The following is a 24,394-nucleotide window of genomic DNA, read 5'->3' on the forward strand; positions in this document are numbered from 1 at the left end:
ATGTGGGAAGAGAGGAATTAAAAATCTGACTAGGCTCTTTGGTCATTGCCATGTAATTGGTCCTGCGTAATCAGATGGGTGTGGGTCTACTGCCCAGGTCTAGACCTCTGCTATGCCATGGTTAGACTCCGTAGGTGAGCCCCAAGGTCATAGTTCTCTTTGTTCACGCTTACATGCTCAGCTATTGCTCCCCAAAACACAGTGGTCCAGTATGGTTGGATCCAGAGGGGCTTCCAGGCCCAGGGACATGCTCTACCAAATCAAGCCTCATGGTGCTGAATGAACCTGCAATCACCAACACCAGTCCCTCACAGAAGGCTCCCTCTTGGGGCTTTTAATGTTCATTTATGCTGATGGGTCATGGTCAATGTTACCACGAACCAGCAAAATAGGTGTCCTTACCTGCAAATCTTAGAGACCAAAAGTGGGGGATTTCAGCCCTTCCTGCCCAGAAAGCCCCTTGCTCTGGATGAAAACTGTGCATACCAAGAGGAGAGGCACTTTTTACTTTGCCTCAGGAAAAACATCACAATAATAGGTCGCCACACTTACTATATCCGCATTACTAAGCAGGGCACTTAACTTCTCAGAATAAAAACACCTGCTCCAAGGAAACTTCCTGCTCTGCCTAAATAGAGAAGCAGCTAGCAGTTAATCTTCAATTTTTGCACATATCATCTCATTTAAAGCTATGAGTAAACGCTGTGATATTACGCAGCATTATGAGTAAGTGCTATTATTCTCACAAAGAACTGGAGGTCCAAAGAAGTGAAGGGGCTTGCCTGCAGGATCACAGCTAGCAGGTGGTCAGTGAGGCCACAGACCGGGTCCATCTGACTCCAAAGCTTAAAGCCATTTCTGAGAATCGGGAACCTGGGAATGGCTTAGCTGGACTGTGTGGCTCAAGGTCCCTCTGGGGGACTCCAGTCAGGCTGTACGCCAGGGCTGCGATCATCTGAAGGTTTGACTAGAGCTGGACAATCTGCTTCCAAGACCACCTGTCTGTCTTTTGGCAAGAGGTTCAGGTCCTGAGCACATTAGCCTGTCACCGGCTGCTCCTGAGAGAAAAAGAGAAGCATTAGAGATGTTTCTGACCTAATCTAAGGAGGAACACACCACCACTTCAGCTGCATTTTCTTGGTCACACAGACTGCCCTGGTGCAATGCAGAAGAGGACCAGGGAGGGGTGGGCACTGGGGAGCAAGAATCACCAGGATCTTGGTTGGAGACCATGTGGGATTTTTCTTTTTCCCTTCTTTTTCTTATCTAAATTTCCTCAAGTTTTTTCCATGAACATACTGTATACTAAATTATAGGGATAAAAAGCTACCAAGTGCTAGCAAGGGCCCTTCAACCCTGTTGCTGATTTTAGGCATCCCCTCTCCGCCTTCGAGTTCCTTTCGCCAACCTGTTTCCCTCCCTCGCCCTCCCAAGGATAGTTTCCCCGGCCCGGTCCTCTGGCGCCATCTAGTGGCCATGTCCGAAACGGCCACCCCTGCCCATGTTTCTCAACTTTGGGGTCTGGAGGATTTACCTGCCTTCAAGAAAGTGACTTTTATGGGATGTAACTCGAAAAGCCTAAAATCTCATATTTTCCTTCAGAAATCCCAGAGATCGTCCATTTCCAGCCCCAAAAGACAGCTGTGAAACCCCAAAAGGGATAGATGGGCTGTGAGAAATTTTGAGAGCAGGGACTAACCCTGCCTCCCCTCCTCCTACCTCCCAGATGCCACCTTGCCCTCCACCCTGGCCCACCAACTCTCAGCCAGGAGCAAGGAGGTGACTGTCCCCTGTTTCCTCCAGCTTTACCGCTCAGAACCTACTGTCCAAAAACCCTAACTTTCTTTTTTAATGAACTGCGAGTGGCAGGAAGTACTCAAAAAAGAGCCTTGGGTTCACATTCATTTTAAAGAACCTTGTAAAACTTGACAAATATATTTTAAAGTATGTTAGAGCTTATTTTTTTTCATTAAGGAGAAAAAGATATTAGGTTTTAATTAGTTGAGTAGTCATTGAGAGACATCAGAAAATGTAGACGAAAAAAGAAAAAGAAAATGTAGACAAGTAAAAATAAAAACAAAAGCCACTCATAATCCCATTATTCTGGAGTTGCCTTTCTTCTATGCATTTATCTACTTTTTAAAATATTTTATTTATTTATTCATGAGAGACAGAGAGAGAGAGAGAGAGAGAGAGAGAGAGAGGGAAAAGCAGGCTCCGTGCAGGAAGCCTCCATCCCAGGACTCCGGGATCACGCCATGAGCCAAAGGCAGATGCTCAACCACTGAACTACCCATTTATCTACTTTTTAAACGTGATTATTCCCTACTTAGAGTTCTACAAATTGCTTTTCTCAAAGTTTACATAAGAGCACAGGTGATTATCTGAGGTTTATTTCCAATGACACCTCAGTTTCTTGGCTATACCTGAGTAATCTTTATCAAACTAAGTGCTAGGAGCAGAAAACACTTAAATGTGGGACCATTTTGGCATGTTAGCCTGTTTTTGTTTTTGTTTTTTTAAGTCAGGAGCAGAATATGAAGGTTTCCTGCATCCTCCTGCCTCCCCCAAACCAACAGTGTATGCAGTGTATGCAGAAATGTTTGGGGACAACCTTGGCCTGAATCAAGGCATGAAGACTATGGGTGCATTCCTCCATCCCCAAATGTTGTCTCTGAGCAGATAGCCTAGGAGGCCGAACTGTATCATAATCCTTAGTGAAGGCCTCTGGAATAGAGCTGTAGGCAAATCCTATTTTCTCTAGTGTGATAGACATTTATAATAGAGTGAAGTATAATAGTGTGAAGACAATTATAAACAGGGGCTCTGCTTATAATTGTGTGCTTAAGAAATGGACTATTTTAAGATGATGGGTATTAAGGCATGCACTCGTTTTGATGAGCCCAGGGCGATGTATGGATTAGTATATTGTACACCTGAAATTTATAACATTGTATGTTAACTAATTGAAATTAAAATTAAAACTTAAAAAAAAAAAGAAATTGAACACTCTTCAGTTGATCACTCTTCAAAGTACCAAATGTATTCCTGCCTCAGGACCTTGGCACACCATGCCCCTCCCTCCAATCCTTTCTCACTCAATGTGTCAGCAAGTAGGTGTAATTCTTTCTAAATTTCCTACCTTGGAGCACCTGGGTGGCTCAGTGGTTGGGCGTCTGCCTTCAGCTCAGGTCGTGATCCTGGGGTCCTGGGATCAAGTCCCCCATTGGGCTCTCCACAGGGAGCCTGCTTCTCCCTCCGCCTGTGTCTCTGCTTCTCTCTGTGTGTCTCTCATGAATAAATAAAATGTTTTTTAAAAATAGAATAAAAAAATAAAATAATAAATTCCCTGTCTCTTCAATAGGCCCTAAAATTCCACCAGAGCAATGATCATGTCTGTTGTGTTCACAAATGTACATACCCAGGGCCCACCACCAGCCCATAGTAGATGATCAATACAAATCTAAGTTGATAAATGAATAGCTACCACTTATTGGATATTTCCTATATGCCAGGAAATATGCTGTTACAGCATCAAAATTATAAACACACTCATACGTGCAAAAAATTGAAATGTCATCTCTTTTTCTACTAAACTTACCCTCAAGCCCCCTCTTTGCTGAGAGGCAGAGTCTGAGACATAAGCATAGGCCTAGAAACTTCCCAGTCAAGGGTGTGAAGGCCAGATGACATTAGGCTCAAAACACCCTTGGAAAGATGCCCTTGAGGGGCCTGAGTCTTTAAACTTCCTCAGCTTTAACAAGAAGATGTCAACCCACACCCATCTCTGCTCAGGCACAAGGGATGTGCATTCAACAGGCCCCAGACACTCCACGCCTGACACTCCGGGCAAACTTTAGCTTTCTGCCACCTAATGCCTATCCACAGCAGGAAGGCTTGTGATTTCCACCCGGTCCATTTGGGGAGGGGAAGAACTAACGCTCAGGCCTCCAAACTTGGACCTGCACCATGCTTTATACCACCACACATCCGTCTGGAGGCATCTTTTTTTTAAGCCAAATACTTTCTAACCTCAACCAGGAATGATTACATTGCAGTACGCTCCAGATCTGTGTCTTTTGCCTAATGAAGAAAGTAGTTACAGCCGTGGCCTCCGGCAGATCTGGACACACCAGGGGTACCACGCCTGGAAAATGGACCTTCGTTCACACAGCATCACAGTAAACAGCTCAGGAATGTGCTGGAAATGTCACTGGTTATGTTGCACTTGGCAAGCAGGCCAGCATTCTAGCCTCCAGAGAGCCGGGAGAGGTGAGGAGGATGGGGTGTGGGGGAGAGAGCGAGCACCGTGGGCAAGGCAAGGTCCTGGAAGAGCCCAAGGGGAGCCCCCCAGGACCCACAACTGCTGAGAACCTAGTGGCGCCTGCCGGCGGGGATCGGGTCTCCCACTGCGGGGCTGTATGCGCCCCGTTCTGGGTGGTAAATTCCACCCCCCGTCACGCTCCCATTAGCCAGCCGAGTGTCTGGGGGGACCTGCCCTGCAGCCCCCGGGGCGCCACGTGACCACAGTGCAGTTTCCACCCGGAGAAGATACTGAGGGTCCGTGGTGCGCGTGTCTGTGCCTGTGGCTCCGGGGATAACGTGTAGGTCTATGCACCTGCACGCGGGGGGCCCCAGCGCGGCCCCTCCAGGCTCGGCCGCGCCCCCCCGCCTGACGCCTGTGGTTTCCGGCCCAGCAGCCCCAAGACTCCGCTCAAACCCAGCGCCCTTGCTTCTCCTGGACCCCTCTTACCTGGGCCTTTAGGGCTCCCCCCGCATTCCGTGGGTTCCTCCGTGTCTGCCGCACACCTGCGCTTCCCGGGAGGCCTTCCGGGGCTTCCGCGGCCCCTCGGGCGCCTGCTCCTGGGCTTTGGGAACTGTCTCCATCCTCCCCGCAGGCGGGGGCGCGGGGGGCGCGGGGGGCACGCGGGGACACGCGTGGGGGATGCGTGGGGACACGCGTGGGGATGCGGGGGGACACGCGTGGGGGGCACGGGGGGACACGCGTGGGGGGACGCGGGGGGAGCGTGGAGGGCGCGGGGGGACACGCGTGGGGGACGCGGGGGGAGCGTGGGGGACACGGGGGGGAACCGGAGGGGCGCGGGGGCTCGGGGGGACGTGGGGGGAGCGTGGGGGGCACGTGAGGGGACATGGGGGCAGCGTGAGAGCATGAGGGGACGTGGGGGGCAGGGGGGATGGGAAGCGCGGGGGGTGCATGGGGGGACGTGGGGGCGCGTGGCCAGCGCATGGCAGAAAGCCTTCTCCTTGGCAGAGGTTATGTGCAGTGCTTATCGTGTGAAAGCCACGAGTTGGTGCATCAGGGCATGAAATGCTGCTTCTTTATATTTTTCACCACCTCACACACTAAAAATTTTATATCCCTGTTATTGGTCTGTGTCCCCCCATTGGAATGTAAGCTCCTGTTGTTCCCGGGTGAACCCTTAGGCACTGAGGGACAGAGGCTGGTGTATGGTGGACCTCGAAATAAAACCTGTCCAAATTGCTACAGTAAGTATCCCAGCCATTCTGGGATTCACCAAATCAATCACCAAAAAATCCTCTAAAAGTCCTGGGCACGCAGGCTGCCACCAAGTGGCAGCAGTGGAGTGTCTGTCCATCTGTTGGCCCATGAGAGCACACGCAGCCACATCTTAATGCACACTCGCTTCTTCCAAAGTCTCCTCTTAAGTCTCCGTGGATGTGTGTTGTGGCCAACTTCTGTCTCCCCCAAATTCATATGTTAAACTCTTGACCCCAGCACCTCCGAATGTATTTGGAGATAGAGTCTTTAAAGAGGTAATTACAGTAAAAATTAAGTTGTTCAAGTGAACCATAATCCTTTATGAAGTGTCCCAATTGATACAAAGAGGATTAGGACACAGACACGCACAGAGGGAAGACCGTGTGAAGACAAAGAGAGATGGTGGCCATCTGCAAGCCAAGGAGAGAGGCCTCAGAAGACACCAACCTGCCAGCACCTTCTTGGACTTCTGGCCTCTAGAACTGTGAGAGAATAAAAATCTGTTGTTTAAGCTTCTTGGTCTGTGGCACTTCGTTGTGGCAGCCCCCGGGCAAACTAACACAGGTAGAAAATCCCCAAGGGACACTGGGATTCCCCAGTTACACGCAGGCCAAGACACTGCTTCATAAATGAAATGGGGTGGACATAGAGTAAAAATTGGAGGGGGGGTAAGAAACAAAGGCACAACATGTTGACATTTTTTATATTTGGTATTTGTGAGTCTTTTTAAAAAAATTTTTTTCAGGCCATTTTTTTCCTTAAAAAAAAAAAAAAGCAACCAACAGCAATACTCTGTACAAGTATAACAAACATTAGAAATATGCATCATTCCAAAATAGTTACAAGAAAATTACAGTTTTAGAGTCCATATCAACACATCCTGTTCATATGTGCCCCCAAGGGAAAAAAGCTACAGTATGTCAAACACTTGACGGCTACACAGTCTGAAAACTCAGAACTTGGACTTTTGAGGCAAATCAACATTAGTCGCCAAGACGCGTTTAGCTCACTAAGCACAACCCAGCACTGCAGAAGAAAATCTGGCTTTTTCATCTCAGATGAAAAGCAAGTGAATCAGCTGCATAGTTGGCCCCCAACCCCCAGGAGCCTCTGAGTCTATGAAGCCCAAATCCAGTGCAGTCAAATAGGCCAAAAGTCCAGCCAGAGGTCACTACACGCCCACAGGGAACAGACCCCCAAATGACATTTTCCACTGGTGCCAAGTGTCATTGGGTTTACCTTTGGAGGCAAACATCCTTGCCCTTGGGAGAAGGTACCAATGACCCAATTCCCCCAAACAACTGACCACCAACTTTTCACTAATAACTAATCCCACTCGGGCTGTTTTTTTTTTTTTCAGTGTGCAACTGGCAAATAGTAAAGCAGGGATGATCACACCATCTCCGCATCTCCACTGGACTCCTCAAATTTTAGTTCACTGTTCCTGGGAGGCTTTAGGGCAGGAGCTCAAAAGCACCTTCTCTTTTCTACGGCCAAACCCCAGCCCATGTGTCCTATATATTTACAGAATTATCTTCCCTTTTCAATCACTGTGCTATAAATACCCTCACCACCCCCACCGGCCCCAAACCCAGCCCTCTTCAGGATGCAGAGAAGCATCGTGACCTTCGTGTGACCTGCCATGTGGAATCCAGACCTCTCCCCACAAGCCTTCTTCCCAGGGTTAGGAATGGTATTGAGAGTGAGCTTGCTGAGGCTGCTGCCCATTTCCCAAACCCGTATCATGCAGAAGGGAGGAGGGTTTCTGGGGGGTTTTTCTGTGTGTTTTTATACAATATGTTTATAATTACCATTGCTTCAACCTTTTAAAGGCATTTTTAGAGCCAAGTCCCTCCCTCCGATTTCTCCATGGAAGGGATATAGGCAACACTTGGCAGAGCATCTTTGTTGGACTTGATGCCTTCACACCCATCCCAGTGGCTTCCCAACAACTGAAGTGGAGAGGGGTGTGACCCACAGAACTGCTGCCTGCCTGGGTAGGGGCCTCCGAATGCAATCATGGAACTCTCTGAGACCTGTGTGCACCGAGGGCCAGACCAGCGTGGAGGTTTGCAAGCAATTGGCCCAAACCCAGCTTCGCTCAGCAGCCTGGGATGGCGTGGCTTCCCTGATGCAGACCTAAAGAGCCAAAAGCCCCACTAAAGGAGTCAGGAGGGCCCGCCCAGGCCTGTACAACCCATTCCTTTAAGGGCCTGATGCTGAGTGAACTGTTTGTCACGAAAAAGAGCAAAGGATTCGGCAAAAAAGTGCAATTTCTATGTGGGAAGTGAGTTCTCCCCAGACACGACACCACCGCCACCTCGCCTTTTCAATCCTTTCAGTACCTCAAAGGGGAAAGGGGGACAAAAGACGTACAAGCACTAAACCTCTGAACCAAATCAAGGGCTTCCAGTACATTGTGGTTCACCCTTCATAACCCACTCACATGTCCGGTCAGTTCTCAAAGTGCCAGCATACTGAGGAACATGGCAGGGTCAGGAGACAGGCTTCCCCAGGTGAACAGTGACCAGGGCACCCGGAGAAGACCCTGCTCCCATCTTCACTAGGACACAACTGTCCTAAGTTTACAGCAGGATTTATTACTGTGGAAAATGGCCACAGGATTCCAGGGACTTGGTTGATTCCTTCATCAGACCTTAGATCCTTCATTGCCTATAGGAGGATAAACTCAAAATTTCTTCAAAATATAACCTGAGCCACAATATAAAATAAAAAGAAACAAATCCTTTCATGTTAATGCCTTGAGAAGTTTACAGATTATGTACCAATAAAATAAATCCACGTAAATTCTGAAATTCTTGGTGGATACACACCTGAAGCAAAAAAAAAAATTAATCTACATTAAAAAAAAATCAAAGTCATTACAGCAGCAGTATAGTGAAAAGAGGTTTTAAAAATAATTACATCTTTGATACAAATTCAAAACTTTGTACACCTCAATTCAAAGGAATGACTGTTTTAAGAGTTTAGTATATATATATACAGTAGATACGGATGTGTGTCACTGCAGATAGACTAAAGCCAGTGGACTTTGAGGGAGGAGGGATTCATCTGACACTGTTTTCACACTGAAGTGTTCACAGATTGCCACGCTTTTAAACACACACACACATATACACGGACGCACAGATACACATAAAATGCCAACCTGAGTAAAACATTACTAAAAACCTAGAGCATCATGAATCACTAAGTCACATATTGCACCTTTAAATAATCCTTCTTACCAAATACAGAAACAAGAGAAAGGATAAAACAGGGATGAGAAAAGGAGATTATGTCACTGTAGGGTTCCTCTGCTCCCCGCTCCCCACCACCCTAGAAATTCTCAAGGTGATACTTGGTTTCCACTCTCACTCAACCAATGGGCTGAAAATGTGGCCAACAGAAGTGTCTTTGGGGAAAAGTGGGAGGGAAAAGAGAAGAAAGAATAGAGCACAAAACAGGGGAGAAGGGATGTGGAAGGGTCGGGGGAGGCCTCCTCTAGTCAAATGAGAACAGGAATGTTACTGAGAAGGCTCAACCTTGAATCCTAAACTACTGTTTAAATATTCCGTATATTCCAATTATGAGATTCAATACAAAAATAGAGATATCTACTGAGTTTTGCCTGTGGAAGCATAATTCAGAAAAGGCACATGTTCAAATAGAAAACCCAGGCAGAAGAGGCACCATGTACCCCTCCCTACATGATAATCATCCACAATTATGTATTTTCCATCGGCTAGATTCCAAGATACAGTAGGTAAAAATAGACCTCTGATACTTAAAATATATTCAACCCAACACAATCCTGGCTTTAGCATGTGAATCATATAAAATAGTCTTTTTTAAAAAGAATCTGTTTTGAAAAAGGAAAACAAAAAATCATAGCTCACTTTTCCTGGTGTTCCGTAATTCTTAAGGAAAAAAAAAAAACAAAAAGTGAACTCATCCCATTGGTAATCAGGAATGTAGTTGATTAGCTCACCACCCATCCACAGCCCCTGACAGCCCCAACTTCTCATGTCATGTTTTACATGTGCAGCTTCACACCCTCAAATTAGTTCTAACAAAACAGAACAAAGAATTAAGATATTAGACATATAAAAACATGTCCACATCGGGGCATTTTCCTTTGCTGTGGGTGTGACAGTCTGGGTAACTCCAGAAAGGTTTGGCTTTGGAATTAGGCGATGTAACCATTTGTCTTTCCAAAAGCAGTCACAGGTGCAAGGTTTTCATAGATTGTCATTGCGGTTGTGTTCTGGTAGATGAGATCTACTTTTGAGTCCTTCTGGGATCTGATAATATCCAAAACACACTGGTTGAGGAAAACATACTGGTCCTATTAAAAGAGTAAAAAGAGAAAGCAAATGAGCAGAGGTCCCAGAGATTATCAGCATCCAAGGTTCTTTTCAGATTATCACCAACCCCCACAGTGAACACTTCAAGTTCACATTTATCAAGAGGCTGCCATATTCTGATGAAATCTGAAACCACAGAGAGCAAGATTCTCATCATCAATCATTCTTAACTAGAGGGACACAGTCCCCACACCTCCCCTCCCCAAGGAGGAGTCCCAGAATCTTGGGGAAGAGCAAAGACAATGAATGTGGAGGAAATAATGCACATGTACATTCAAACAAGAAAAAGGTCAACAAGATTTTCCTGTTCAGCTAGCAGGTGCAGTATAAGGAGTAAACTGTGATTCTCAACAGAGGGGAAGGGTTGAAGGGGATAAGCGGGGTAGAGAGGTAGGGACAACCCTCAGGCAAGCTTGTCAGAATCCTCAGGTAGCCATTAAAAAGAGAAAGAGTAAGAAGAGGTATCCATGATGGCAAAAGAGAAAACAAGATACCCATGATGACATAAGAGGGAAAAAAAATCATGGGGCAGCATTATATATAAAATAGGATCCAATTTTTTAAAAATACTCCATTTGTTAATATCCAAAATATATAAAGAAGCTACACAATTCAATGTAAAAAAAATCTGATTAGAAATTGGGCAAAGGACCTGAATAGACATTTTTGCAAAGAAGCTGTACAAATGGCCAACAGACACATGAAAAGATGCTCAATATCGCTCATCATCCAGGAAATACAAATCAAAAGCATAATAAGATATCACCTTACACCTATCAGAATGGCAGGAAAAAAAAGACAAAACCCTACTCAAGTGTTGGCAAGGGTGTGAAGAAAAGGGAACACTCGTGCACTATTGATAGGAATGTAAATTGGTGCAGTCACTGTAGAAAACAGTAGGGAGGTTCCTCAAAGAAATTAAAAATAGAAATACCATTATGACCCAGTAATTCCACTCCTGGGTATTTACCCAAAGAAAATAAAAACACTAATTTAAAAAGACAGATATTGGAGATGCCTGGGTGGCTCAGCAGTTGAGTGTCTGTCTTCAGCCCAGGGCGTGATCCTGGGAGTCCTGGGATCGAGTCCCACTTCAGGCTCCCTGCATGGAGCCTGCTTCTCTCTCTGCCTATGTCTCTGCCTCTCTCTGTGTGTTTCTCATGAATAAAGAAATAAAACTTTTAAAAAAATTAAAAAGACAGATGCGCCCTACTGTTTACTGCAGTACAATTTGCAGTAGCCAAGATATGGAAGCAACCTAAGTGTCCACTGACAGATGAACGGATAAAGGAGCTATAGTGTGTATCTCCAATGGGATGTTACTCAGCTATCAAAAAGAATGAAATCTTGCCATTTGTGACAACATGGGTGGATCTAAAGGGTATTATGCTAAGTGAAGTCAGACAAAGAAAGACAAATGTCATATGATTTCACTTACACATAGAATCTAAAAATCAAAATGAACAAACAAAAAGCAGAAACAGACCCCTAAATACAGAGAACTGGTGATTGCTGGGGGGGTGGGAGGGCAAAATGGGGGGAAAGGGAGTGAGAGGCACAAGCTTCCAATTATGGGATGAATAAGCCATGACAATGAAAGCATAGAGAATATAATCAATGGTACTATAACAGCTTTGTAGGTTAATAAATGACAGCTACACTTGTGGTGAGCATAACATAACATAGACTTGTTGAATCATTATGTTGTACCCCTGAAACTAAAGTAACATTGTATGTCAACTCAGATTTTTTTAAAAAGCATTAGCCATAAAAAAAAAAAACTCTATATGTGTACATGTGTTTTCTATAGATGTAACTAAACCTATAATGATATATACAAACTGTAAGCATTGGCTACCTCTAGGGAATAGGATTGGGGAAGAAAAAGTAATAAAGAAAAATATATTATATATATATATATATATATATATATATATCCTCTTTTATCAGGTGTTTTAAGATGAACACATTTTTGGGGGCACCTGGGTACCTCAATCGGTTAAGGAATCTGACTCTTGATTTCGGCGTGGGTCATGATCTCAGGGTGGTGAGATCAAGCCTGTGTGGGGCTCCAGGGTAGGCATGGAGCCTGCTTAGTTAGGATTCTTTCTGCCCCTACCCCAAACCCCACCCACACCAGCTCCGGTTCACACACACTCTCTTTCTCTAAAAAAAATGTTTAAAAATAAAAAAGATGAACAAGTTTACGTTTTCAAACTACCAAAAAAAAAAAAAGAAAGAAAAAGAAACAAGAAAAGATTTTGTAGGCAGATGTAAGATTTCTGTGTTTCTCAAAAGGGGATAAAAGATAGAGTCCTACTCTCCATAATTAGAGCAGAAAAAAGAAAATCTTTCTTCCGACCAACACACAAGCGAATTCCATTCTTTCTTCTACAAACGTGCCACTCACCCCAAAGCACACAATGTACCCAGGCCTCCAGCACATTCCCTGCTAGACTCAAAAACACAACACATATTCATGGAGTTCTAAATTGGTACAGGGTGACAGCCTGATACAAAATAAATATTCTGCTCTCGTTCTGTCAAGGCACATTCACCCCTACAGCATCCAGGAAGGCTATTTCCCAATATAGTTGTTGAGAACATGACTCAAAAACAATATTTATCAAGGAACATTTCAGGGAAAGCCGAATTCAATGGTCTTACCCAACTGACATTGTAGATATTAAACATTAATCTTCTCAATTGGCCAGCCATCCCCCTGTAGCTATGATAATTGACGCTGTGTAACATCTGCATGGTTGGATGAGGATACACAGCCATATTAACATGGTGACATTATGCCATTTCATTCACATCATTAACATCTGATAAGTCCATTCATGAGCTTATTTTAAGGATGGTCAGGCCTTCTTAGAAACAAAGCATGATAATGCTAGTTTTATGATTTTGAAACCCAGAAGCCAAAGTTCAGAGAATTGCTAAGACTATTTGATGAGTTAGTGGCCACAAGGTAAGGAATCCTGAAATTATCTTGGTTTGCACAGTTCCATTGCTGCTATCAGTATCACCACCTCTCTGTATCAGATCATTCAATCTCACATCAGTTAAGGATCTTAAAGAAGTCCAGTGTTACTTCACAGGCCAGAGCCAGAAAGCTATAGAAAGGTGAAATGTTTTAACCCAAGTATGTGACATGATGCAATCTTTAAAAAAAAAAAAAAAAGGATTGAAAAAAGCAGTCTGCCAAACACAGAGCTTGGCCTCACCTCTGTTTGCACCATTAAAGGCCTGTGCATTCGAAGGTCATACACAATCCCATACACATCCACCGTGTTCTCAATCTCTATCTGGTAGATAAGACGATCAATGGCAATGAATGTGCCTGTCCTTCCAACCCCAGCACTGAAGAAAAAAAGAAAAGGGCATATCACCATGGGTTACCTCTAACATAAAACTCTCAAATGTCCCCAATTTGTACATATATCTTGCTGTCCTCCACTATCAATGCCCAGGATCAGTAACCATTTGCTCAACTGAAACCTCAGCAAGTCATTTTGAATCAAATACCATAAAAAAATCTCCTCCCAGAGCTTCCTGAATCTCAGTCTCATTCAAGTTACCACCATAACCTAGGATGGCAAATTTCATCAACTTATTCCCCAGAGGGCCACTAAGCCCCTCCTTTCTTCTGTCCTAAATTAATGTCTTTAGCTTAAAGCTAGGGTCTTATTGTTCTAGAGTGGGGGCAAGGGGGTGGCAAACTTTTTCTATAATGGACCAGATAATAAATATCTTTGGCTTTGCAGACAAAATGGTCTCTTTCTGCCATTATAACATGGAAGTAGCTATAGACAATATGTAAAGAAATGGGCATCACTCTGTTCCAATAAAAAAACCTTATTTACAAAAATAGGCAGCCAAAGCGATTGTGGTGAGGGTTTCACAGGTTAGACCTCCAAACTCATAAACTAGTATACACTAACTTACATACAGTTTTTGTGTGCCAGAAAAAGAATTCGTTAATAAATGAATAAAATGAACTAGAACTCTGTGCTCCAACTTTGTTAAATAACAAACCAAAATGCTAAATGAAGAAAGCAGGTTGCAGAATGATGTCTACGTCACAAAATCTGGTAAAAGCTTAAAGCTATATAAAACCATAGATATATATGAAATGAAATATGAAAGCATGCAAAGGAATGATTCAGATCAACTCTAAGACCATGTTTAACTGTATAACAAGGAGACTGATAAGTAGAGACTTTATATGTGTAAGATATTATTAGCAAAAAAAAAAACATACATGAACTCATATATATATACTTTATTAGATTATTACTCCCTATCTTTTTGTAAGGCTGAAATATTTTATAAATATTTATTAATATTAAATTGGAATACACTATAGTTTTAAAAAACTACAAGCAAGCTACTAGATCTGGCCCTTGGGTTATAGTTTGCCAATCCCTGTTCTAAAGTCTCAGGGACTGGGGTATAAGTCCATGGTCCCTTATCCAAAACTTTCTTGAATTTTCAAATGCTTATTGCATTCCCTCTTAGGCCTTGCTTCTCTAAATTGTCCACATTTACAATGACATTTGGAAACCGTCACACACGGAGTGCCATCTGTATACCTGCAATGAACCAGAATGGGTGACTCGGGGGGACTCTGCTTCATGTAGTCACGAACAAGGTACCGGAAGTTGATGAGCAGGTCAGTGGTGTCCGGAACACCATGGTCTGGCCAGGAGGTGAAATGGAACTGTCGCAGGGGGTGACTCTCACTTGTCTGAATCTAAAAGCCAAGAAAAGAGGTTAGTCATAGAGAAGGCCAAGTGAAATGGAGCAGTACCTGGATGCCGAGCTACATGGGCTGGCTGACCGGCATCTAAACAGGAGTGGTTACGACTAAAAAGTACAATTTCACATCGGTACAACAGCTGATAAAGTGCTTTACAGATGTTGGCATGCTCATAAAATCCCACAATGTGCCCAAGAAGAAGGGTTTATCATCCTCCTTTAAAGATTCCGACAAGAGGGATGCCTGGGTGGCTCAGCAGTTGAGCATCTGCCTTTGGCTCAGAGCATGATCCCAGGGTCCTGGGATCAAGTCCTGCTCAAGCTTCTTGTGGGGAGCCTGCTTCTCCCTTTGCCTATGTCTCTGCCTGTCTGTGTGTGTGTTTCATGAATAAATAAATAAAATCTTTAAAAAATAAAAAGATTCTGACAAGTGAAATGACTCCCCACATGCAGCTCAGATGAAGCACAAGTGCCTCATCCTCTGATCCCAAGTTCAGATCTTCCCTTCTCACTTACAGGGGCCTGCCAGTAATGCCCTCACCGGCTTATTATACCTACACCTCCTTAGAGCTCCTGAAGCCGTTCCCTGAGCCCACCTGGGAATGTCGTCAACCAGAGAACCAAAAATATATTACACCAATACAACTCTGATAATCAGAACCTTGGGGCAAGAACTGTCTCACAATCCACATGCCTTCTGGAGTCTTATAAAACAGCAGGTAACTCATGAGCACTAAGGAAATATTTAGAATTGTAGGAGTTTGAGAAAAGACTCCCCCCACCACCACCGCCACCCATTCTCCAAAAAACACATCTATTTCAACATCAGACAGACAATAGGAAGTGGATCTTGTTATAACAGAATTAGTTTTGACACAGACTGGTTTCCTACTACAAACCAAAGCATGTACTTTTTTATTATGAGAATTCCACCCAGGCTGGACCATCCCTGTCCCGATTTACTAGGTTCATTATGCCCACCCCTGAGCACTGACCTCGGCCTTCTACCTACATCTGGACTGTAGGCATTTCCATCTCCTTTATGAGAGCTAACTTTTGAAGCTTATTTTGTTAACATATATATGTTAAAAAGCAGTGCATTCACACACATTGTTCAAAATATGGAGATGAGTAGAGAAAAAAGGCAGTGAGAGAGAGGGGACAATGAAGTCTCACACACACAAAGGTGACATTCACAAAAGTAACCAAAAGTATTCAACCAAAGAAGGAAAGTAGCTATGACAGATAACCGGAGAGGAAGGGGCTGGGGGAGGTCAGACTTTTCAGCATTATCTCTTCAGAGGGGCAAGGGGGCTCAGGTTAGTGGTAGGAGGTAGAAACTTTCAGTTCTATCTGCTGTGTTCTTACTTTTGAAAAGGAAAATATAGGGGTGCCCGGGTGGCTCAGTTGGTTAAGCATCTGCCTTCAGCTCAGGTCATGATCCGGGGTCCTGGGATAAAGCCTTGCATCAGGTTCCCTGCTCAGCGGGGCAATCTGTTTCTCCCTCTCCCTCTGCTCCTCTCCCTGCTCATGCTCCCTTTCCCTCTCTCTCAAATAAATAATGTAGTATTTTTTAAAAAGGAAAATATATTCATGCATTTTGTGTAACTAAAAAGTTGTCTAAAAAAAAAAAAAAAAGGTAGTATTTTACTAAATGCCATGTAGTATCCTGGATTCATTCAGTCCCGGAACTGGAAAGCGTTTAGTGGAAAAATGTGAAACCCAAATGAAGTCTGGAGTTTAGCTAACAAAAATGATAACCGTCATGGTAATTTTGTTTAAATGACGTGGGCAATTCCACCTATCACTCTCCTCTGCAAGGGTGAATTCCAAGTACTGAAAGCAACCGAGGAAAATCCTGTCTTTAAAATAGGAGAAATCTAAAAAATAATAATAATAAAAAAATAAAATAAAATAAAATAGGAGAAATCTATAGAAATAAGTATATTATGAGGGTTTCTCAACCACTATGAGTAGCATCGGTGTGTGATAACAGCTTTGACAGCACGTCCAGAATGTGCTTAATTGAAGCCAGGACCTTGGAGGCATGGCAATCAGTAAAGAATTAATACTTAATATGCTACCCTATATCCATGACTTATGGAATCCTCAAAGATAATTCTCATAACCCAGAACCTATCCCACCAACCCCCCATAAAAGTCAACTCCCCTGAATCTACTCCCAGGCTTTGCTTTTGTGTACTATTCGCAATATACGTAAAGTTTTGTCTCCTAGTATGTTTCACTCAACTGCAATCTCACATTCCTCCATGGTAATTATGCAGTCTATACAGCCATCACTTCTAATAGCTAGATAATGATACACCGACTAAATAACCTATAGTTTAGTTATCTATTCTCTGAAAGCTAGAGATCTGAACAAGCTCCAAGTTTTCCCTCCATTATAAATAATGCTGAGATTCCTCTTTGTGAGTAATACGCCTTGTCCTATATTTCAGATTTTTTCTCTCAGATAGAGTCTCAAACTTGGAACCACCAGATCAAAGGAGAATGGTCATTTTTATGCTTCTAATATAAACTGCAAAGGGTTATACCAATTTACACACCCACCAAAAGATATCTATGTGGCTTCATTGCCTCCATTTCTAAACATCTTTAAGAAAAAGGACGCCATAATCTGTCTTCCTGCAGTGCCTACATCATGTAATTGGATTTTTTTTCCATAGCTTTTGGGGGGTGAGGCCATGTGTATATGCCCAGAAATCCTATTAATGTAACTGCTCTCAGATACTGCTCCCAACTGCAAATTGCCACTCCTGATGTCATATCTGCAACCAATTAATCCAAAAGGGGCTTGGTTTGTAACAAAAACTCTATAGACAAGTTACAGGAAAGTGTAAAAGGAACAGTTACTGCTGCTGAGCCACGCTCTTAAGATTCATTTCATTCAGGAATAACATATGATAACAACAACAAAAAAAAACAAAACAAAACAAAACAAAAAAACACCAGACTGATAAAAGCAGAAGGCAAACTGGTGGTTGCCAGAGGGGAAGTGGGTCAAGGGATGTGTGAAATAGGTAAAGGAGACTAACACATACAAAATTCCACTTATAAAATATATCAGTCATGGCAATGAAAGGTCCAGCATAGGGAATATAGTCAATAATATTGTAATAACGTATGGTGACAGATGGTGACTACGCTTATTGTGGTGAGCACTATGTAAAGTATATATAATTGTTGGGTCATTCACTATGTTGTACACCTGAAACTGATATAATACAATGTGTCAACTACAGTTCAATGAGGAAAAAAAAGACACAGATGAAATTCCTCTTAAGAAAGTAAAGCTAAGGGTTGCTTTCGAGTGTATGTAGATAGTTTCATCCTGTAAGAAGAAAGCAAAAAAATTTTTTCTGATGCAAAAAACAAAAAAAACATATGGGTTAATATCAACCTAAAAAGCATCACCCCAAACTTAATATATGGTCCTCTTATCTAAGACCTATTCATCTCGGCCCCTTACTTACATTTTTCACTGTGAAGTCTCTGATGGTCCACTCTGGAAGAACAACTTCTGATGTCATTGCCACAGTTATGTCCCCGTAGTCCTGAGCCTGCTTGGAGGGCCAGTACTCCTCACATTTGGTCTACAATAAAATTGCATTTTTATACAAAAAGTCAGGTCATACCGTCTGCCACCACTAAAGCCTCACAAAGGGAGACCAGATACTGAAAACTGGCATAGAAACTAGATCAGCCCTTCAGTGAGGTTCCGTTTGACTCCTAAAATCGACTCCTAAATTTTTTTTAATTTACAATTATTGCCAACTCTCTTAAAATTGGTGGTTTCTTATAAAAATTCAGGTTTCTTGCTTTTCCTGAGATCTCAGAAGATCTGGCTTACACTGAGCCCCCATTTCTGTATGAAAATGGATTTAAAGCAGAACAGTCAATTGTCCCTTCTCTGAGGACACAGGCCCAGCCAGCTCCCTTTGGCCCCGACAGCAGCCAGTCCACAACTGTTCCCTGAACTAAAATTCAGACTGACCCATAACCCCATGCACCTAGAAGAAATGAGGACTTTCCCCAATACTTTTAGATCCACACTAATTACAACACAAATACACCAATAAAGAGAATCAAATAACCCCAGGTCTTTGATTTTTATAAATCGGTGGGTAGATGTAAACAGAAATAAAAATCGGAAACATCTGCTCTCCAAGAATATCTGAATGCCCAATTTAGCAAACAACTTATTACACTCACACATTCTTTCTCCCCTCTCCACCTCCCCTCCCTCACTTTCCAAAATGTGTCCTACTGCAGGTGGCTTCCAAACCTGATTATCTGACTCACCCCTGAGAGGTTTGTTTTGCTTTAAAAACAGATGCCCAAAAGACATGAACAGAAATCTCACAGAGGAAGACATAGACATGGCCAATAAGCACATGAGAAAATGCTCCGCATCATGGCCATCAGGGAAATACAAATCAAAACCACAATGAGATACCACCTCACACCAGTGAGAATGGGGAAAATTAACAAGGCAGGAAACCACAAATGTTGGAGAGGATGTGGAGAAAGGGGAACCCTCTTGCACTGTTGGTGGGAATGTGAACTGGTGCAGCCACTCTGGAAAACTGTGTGGAGGTTCCTCAAAGAGTTAAAAATAGACCTGCCCTATGACCCAGCAATTGCACTGTTGGGGATTTACCCCAAAGATACAGAAGCAATGAAACGCCGGGACACCTGCACCCCGATGTTTCTAGCAGCAATGTCCACAATAGCCAAACTGTAGAAGGAGCCTTGGTGTCCATCGAAAGATAAATGGATAAAGAAGATGTGGTCTATGTATACAATGGAATATTACTCAGCCATTAGAAACGATGAATATCCACCATTTGCTTCGACATGGATGGAACTGGAGGGTATTATGCTGAGTGAAATAAGTCAATCGGAGAAGGACAAACATTATATGGTCTCATTCATCTGGGGAATATAAAAAATAGTGAAAGGGATCATAGGGGAAAGGAGAAAAAATGAGTGGGAAATATCAGAAAGGGAGACAGAACATGAGAGACTCCTAACTCTGGGAAACGAACAAGGGGTGGTAGAAAGGGAGGTGGGTGGGGGTGGGGGTGACTGGGTGACGGGCACTGAGGGGGGCATTTGATGGGATGAGCACTGGGTGTTATTCTATATGTTGGCAAATTGAACACCAGTAATAAGTAAATAAACAAATAAACAAACAAATAAATAAATAAATAAAACAGATGCCCAGGGGTACCTGGGTGACTGTGGGTTAAGTGTCTGTATTCTGCTCAGGTCATGATCTCAGGGTCCTGGGATCATCGAGCTCCCTGCCCAGCAGGGACTTGGCTCCTCCCTCTCCCTCTGCCACTCCACCTGCTGTGTGTGCCATGCTCTCGCTCTCTCTCTCTAATAAATAAATAAAATCCTTAAAAAAAAAAAAAAAAAAAAAAAGAGCAGATGCCCAAACCCCAATTCCGGAGCTTCTGACTCTGGCTGGGGACCTGTATTTTTTAAAGGATTCCAGTTTCTAGACCACTGCTCCCAGAAAGAACACACATGGAGCTGATGCTCTCAGCTCAGCCTCTTCCCAGTCAGGTTTCTGTTGCTACCTTGTGGACAAGTTCTTAAACTCTCTGAGCCTCAGTTTCCCCATCTATACAATAATTATATAGGACCGTCGTCATAGAAAAGCAGTAACATAAATGAAGTATCCGGTGCAGAAAATTCACTGGCTCCCCTCCCTTTTCACACAGAGCCAGTAAATCCACTTTTCTCCTGACATAAGATAAACAACAACAGGTATTTCTGAGAATGTTCCACATGCGAGGCCCCAGGGCTCACCAGCACCATGAAGTTTATTTGCGTTCAAAAACAAAGTGCTTTTGTTTACATAAGAGCCTGTGCTCTGGATGCCAAGAAGTGGTGCAGAGCACAAGCTTCTGTATCCCAAGCCAGGGAAGATGGGAACCACTTCTTACTGTTTCATTGTTATCTTTCCCAGCCCCAGCCCCTACCAGAGCACCTTACACACACTTGGGGCAGGATAAACATCTGCTAAAGTGAAATGAAGAACATTAAAAGGGGTTTCAATGGGTTCCCACAATCACCTAGGGCAGAGCTACTCCAAGCATGCGTCCTAGACCCAGCAAAAGAAGCCTTACTGACAGCTATCCAAAGTGCAGTTCTGGGGATCCCACCACAGCCCTCCTTGAACTAGAAATTCTGGAACCGAAACCACTCTCCAGGAGATCCTAATGTTTGTACCATAAGGTCTGAGAAGTACTGATCAAGGGTGTGAACTCCTATCCCCCAGGTAACAAACCCAGAGCAAAAAAATGCGCAAAGCAACATTAGGTCCTACTCCTCAGGCACAGAACTTCTAAAGCCGGCCTGTGCCTTTCAGTTCTCCTTAGATGCATTTCTGGAAAGGTGGGGTTTTATTATGAGATGAAATCTTATCTTGGGTAGCAGCAGCCGGGGGACTTTAGGCCATCAAAAGGGGAGAAGGTACAGCTGAGACTTATCTGGGGAGAAGTCTGAGATTTGGGGTAGAGTAAGGGTGCTGGTGCTAAAAAGCTGGTGGGATCCCTGAGATCACAGATGAAGAAGCTGGGTGCTCAGAGAAGGGCCGGCGACCACTTACAGCACTAAGACAACCGGAGCTGTGCTGGCTCCCACCCCAGGAGCTTCGCACTGGGCTAACCCCACTCCTGCTGCTTGTAACTCCAGCAGCTGCCACCTCATGAATAGAGAACATTGATACTTACCTACAAAAGACAGTAACAGTAAAACTTTAAAAAAAGTTTTTAAAACTTTAAAAAAAAGAGAGAGAGATTTCTAAACTTTTCTCTTAGAAAAGAAGACAGAAAATGAGTTTCTAAAAGCAGAGGTGCCGGTGTTTGGGGAAGTATTTTCTTTAAAAAAACAAAGGCTTCTTAAGAGACTTACACTTTCACCGTAGTCAGAATGAATGAACTACCTTTTAACTTAATAATTTAAATAAAAGATACTTACCCTTCCCTGTTCGACACATTTGGTCAACATAACAATGGCATATATGTTTTTCTCCCAAACCATACGCCAAAAATCTTTCAAAGTGTTGGGTAGAGGCCCTTGTGTGGCAATAAAATCTTTCTTGGAATGGTAGCCCTAGAAGATGGAAAGCGACACAAATTCAGTGTCAAAGAAACAAAGAGGACCCCCAAAGATTTCATCAAAGAAGCCATGCTCTGGGCATGGTTCCCCACTTACGGGCATGTAGTTGGCATTGATGTAGTCATCACTTGAATGGGTCTGAATGGAAAGCTTGACACGGGAAATGTCATCTGACAGCAAGAGAAAAAAGGTATTATTAGAACCAGATGTCTGAGGAGAGTTACACACAGGAGAGAAAAACACAATATGGCGGCACAGGTGCTTCTGTCACAACCCAAAGGTGTGCCGCATGGCATTTTAAAGAGATGACCTTACTCAATCCTTACGGTCAGCCTGAATGACTGGCACAGAAAAGTCAGGCAATTATCCACCAGAGCCAGGATTCGAACCCGGGCAACCTGGCACCAGGGCTCAGCTCTTAGTCACACCAGATCGCCTTCCCAGACAACACCAACCTGTACTATTAACACCCCTGGGTGCGTGCTGTGAGCCAGGGAATGCACGGAGCAATTTTATTTATTCCTCAAAACCACCCCTACCAACTTTTGTGCCTATTTCACAAATGAGGAAACTGAGGGTCAACGAGCTTAAGGGACTTCTCTAAGCACTGATGTCTGGTCAAGGGCAATCAGAATTCAAATCTAGTGCCCCCTGGGGGGTCCCTGGGTGGCTCAGCGGTTTAGCGCCTGCCTTTGGCCCAGGGCGCGATCCTGCAGTCCCGGGATCGAGTTCCGCGTCGGGTTCCCGGCATGGAGCCTGCTTCTCCCTCTGCTTGTGTCTCTGCCTCTCTCTCTCTCTATGTCTATCATGAATAAATAAATCTTTAAAAAAAAAAATCTAGTGCCCCTTCCACTAAGGCAGGGCAGACACCCAGGTTTGTGTACTTTCTCTAGTCTCATAAAAACGTCGTTACAAATAGTACCAAATTCAAGAGTAAACTGAATTGGTAAGACGACTGTGGGTGAAAAGATCTAAAACACAAAATTCCTGTGTTTTCTAAATACTATCATCTCCAAAATGCACACACAAACTTGTCCAACTCAAGAAACAAAACAATAACTATAGAATTTCATGGGATCCCTGGGTGGCGCAGCGGTTTGGCGCCTGCCTTTGGCCCAGGGCGCGATCCTGGAGACCCAGGATCGAATCCCACGTCGGGCTCCCGGTGCATGGAGCCTGCTTCTCCCTCTGCCTGTGTCTCTGCCTCTCTCTCTCTCTGTGTGTGTGACTATCATAAATAAATAAAAATTAAAAAAAAAAAAAAGAATTTCAAATGTCAGGTGGAGTAATCAGCACCACCTACGTTCCTGCCTTTGATTATATACTATCTCATCTTCCCCTGGATAAAATAACATGACAATTCTAAATTCAGTTACCAACAGGAGTTTCAGCCTTAAACATTCCCGATAAAAATACCTGAACTCTGAATCTGAAAATCTCTGCAACACTCACAAGAACAGGCCAATGATCCTGAGCTAACTGTAGAAGGGCAGTTGTGATGTAGATCCTACCAGCCTGATTTAGGGTTTTTTTGCTCTTTGGGTTTTTTATTTGTTTTTGTAATCTGTATTTGCTTTTTTTTTCTAAATTTTTTTTCAGTTGCAGCATGCAATTATTTATCAGTTGCATTTAACACCCAGAGTTCAGCACATCATGTGCCTTCCTTAGTGCCCACCAACCTGATTTTGAAAGCATTTTTCTTGGAACAAGGGTCAATGTCCACTGTCAATACAAGGAGAGGTAGGGGGGAGGGTGCATGAAGAGAAAATGTAGGAGCTAAGAAATTCTGAATCTAAACAGAAGTTAATGTCTTAGGCTAGGAAAGAAAAAACACAGCTTCAAATGAAAAAAGACAGTATCACTAAATGTCCTCATGTAAAAATTCTCAGCAGAAAAAAAAAAAATTCTCAGCAGAGCCTATAAATTACAGCAAAATCAGAACACAGCTGCAATCTTCTTTAATTCCCACCCAAAAGAGAGACCACAAAGAACTTTCTGTGGAGGAGGGTTTACATTTCATTTTAATGGATGATGTAATACATAATTCTCATTTTATCTTTTTTTTTTTAAGATTGTATTTACTTATTCATGAGAGACAGAGAAAGAGAGGCAGAGACATAGGCAGAGGGAGAAGTAGGCTCCCTGTAGGGAGCCCAGTGCGGGACTCGATCCCAGGACCCCAGGATCACAACCTGAGCCAAAAGCAGATGCTCAATCACTGAGCCACTCAGGTGCCCCTAAATAATTTTCATTTTAAACCCAATCTGTTGTTATCCCCATCCATTAGGCAAACTTTGTTAATTCTCAAAATGTGAATTCAAATACAATTCATATTTGGTGTTACTCCCAGGGTACCTGGGTGGCTCAGTTGGTTAAACACCTGCCTTCGGCTCAAATCATGGTCTCAGGGTCCTGGGCTCAAGCCCCTGAGTCGAGCCACAGAATAGAGCCCAGAGTCGGGCTCTCTGGTCAGCAGGAAGCCTGCTCCTCCCTCTCCCTCTGCTCCTCCCCCACCACCCCTCTCATGCTCTCTCTCTTTCCATCTGTCTCAAATAAAAAATAAAAAATAAAAAATAAAAAGCATTAC

The 24,394-nt window shown here is 43.5% G+C and overlaps 1 protein-coding gene across 1 annotated transcript in view; it reads right to left on the reverse strand.

Moving 5' to 3' along the window:
- Positions 1-6,210: 6,210 nt before the first annotated feature.
- Positions 6,211-24,394, reverse strand: part of PTPRJ (protein tyrosine phosphatase receptor type J) — a 162,876-nt gene continuing 144,692 nt past the window's right edge. Inside the window, exons 18-23 of the mRNA XM_049096282.1 lie at positions 21,904-21,977; positions 21,667-21,801; positions 18,147-18,266; positions 14,487-14,647; positions 13,119-13,254; positions 6,211-9,869 (exon numbers count right to left, since the gene is read on the reverse strand). Coding sequence (XP_048952239.1) covers positions 9,711-9,869; positions 13,119-13,254; positions 14,487-14,647; positions 18,147-18,266; positions 21,667-21,801; positions 21,904-21,977 — 785 coding nt within the window. The 3' untranslated portion in view covers positions 6,211-9,710. The remainder of the gene's footprint in view (positions 9,870-13,118; positions 13,255-14,486; positions 14,648-18,146; positions 18,267-21,666; positions 21,802-21,903; positions 21,978-24,394) is intronic.

The sequence above is a fragment of the Canis lupus genome, chromosome 18 (genome assembly GCF_003254725.2).
Source record: "Canis lupus dingo isolate Sandy chromosome 18, ASM325472v2, whole genome shotgun sequence".
Taxonomy (NCBI): Eukaryota; Metazoa; Chordata; class Mammalia; order Carnivora; family Canidae; genus Canis; species Canis lupus.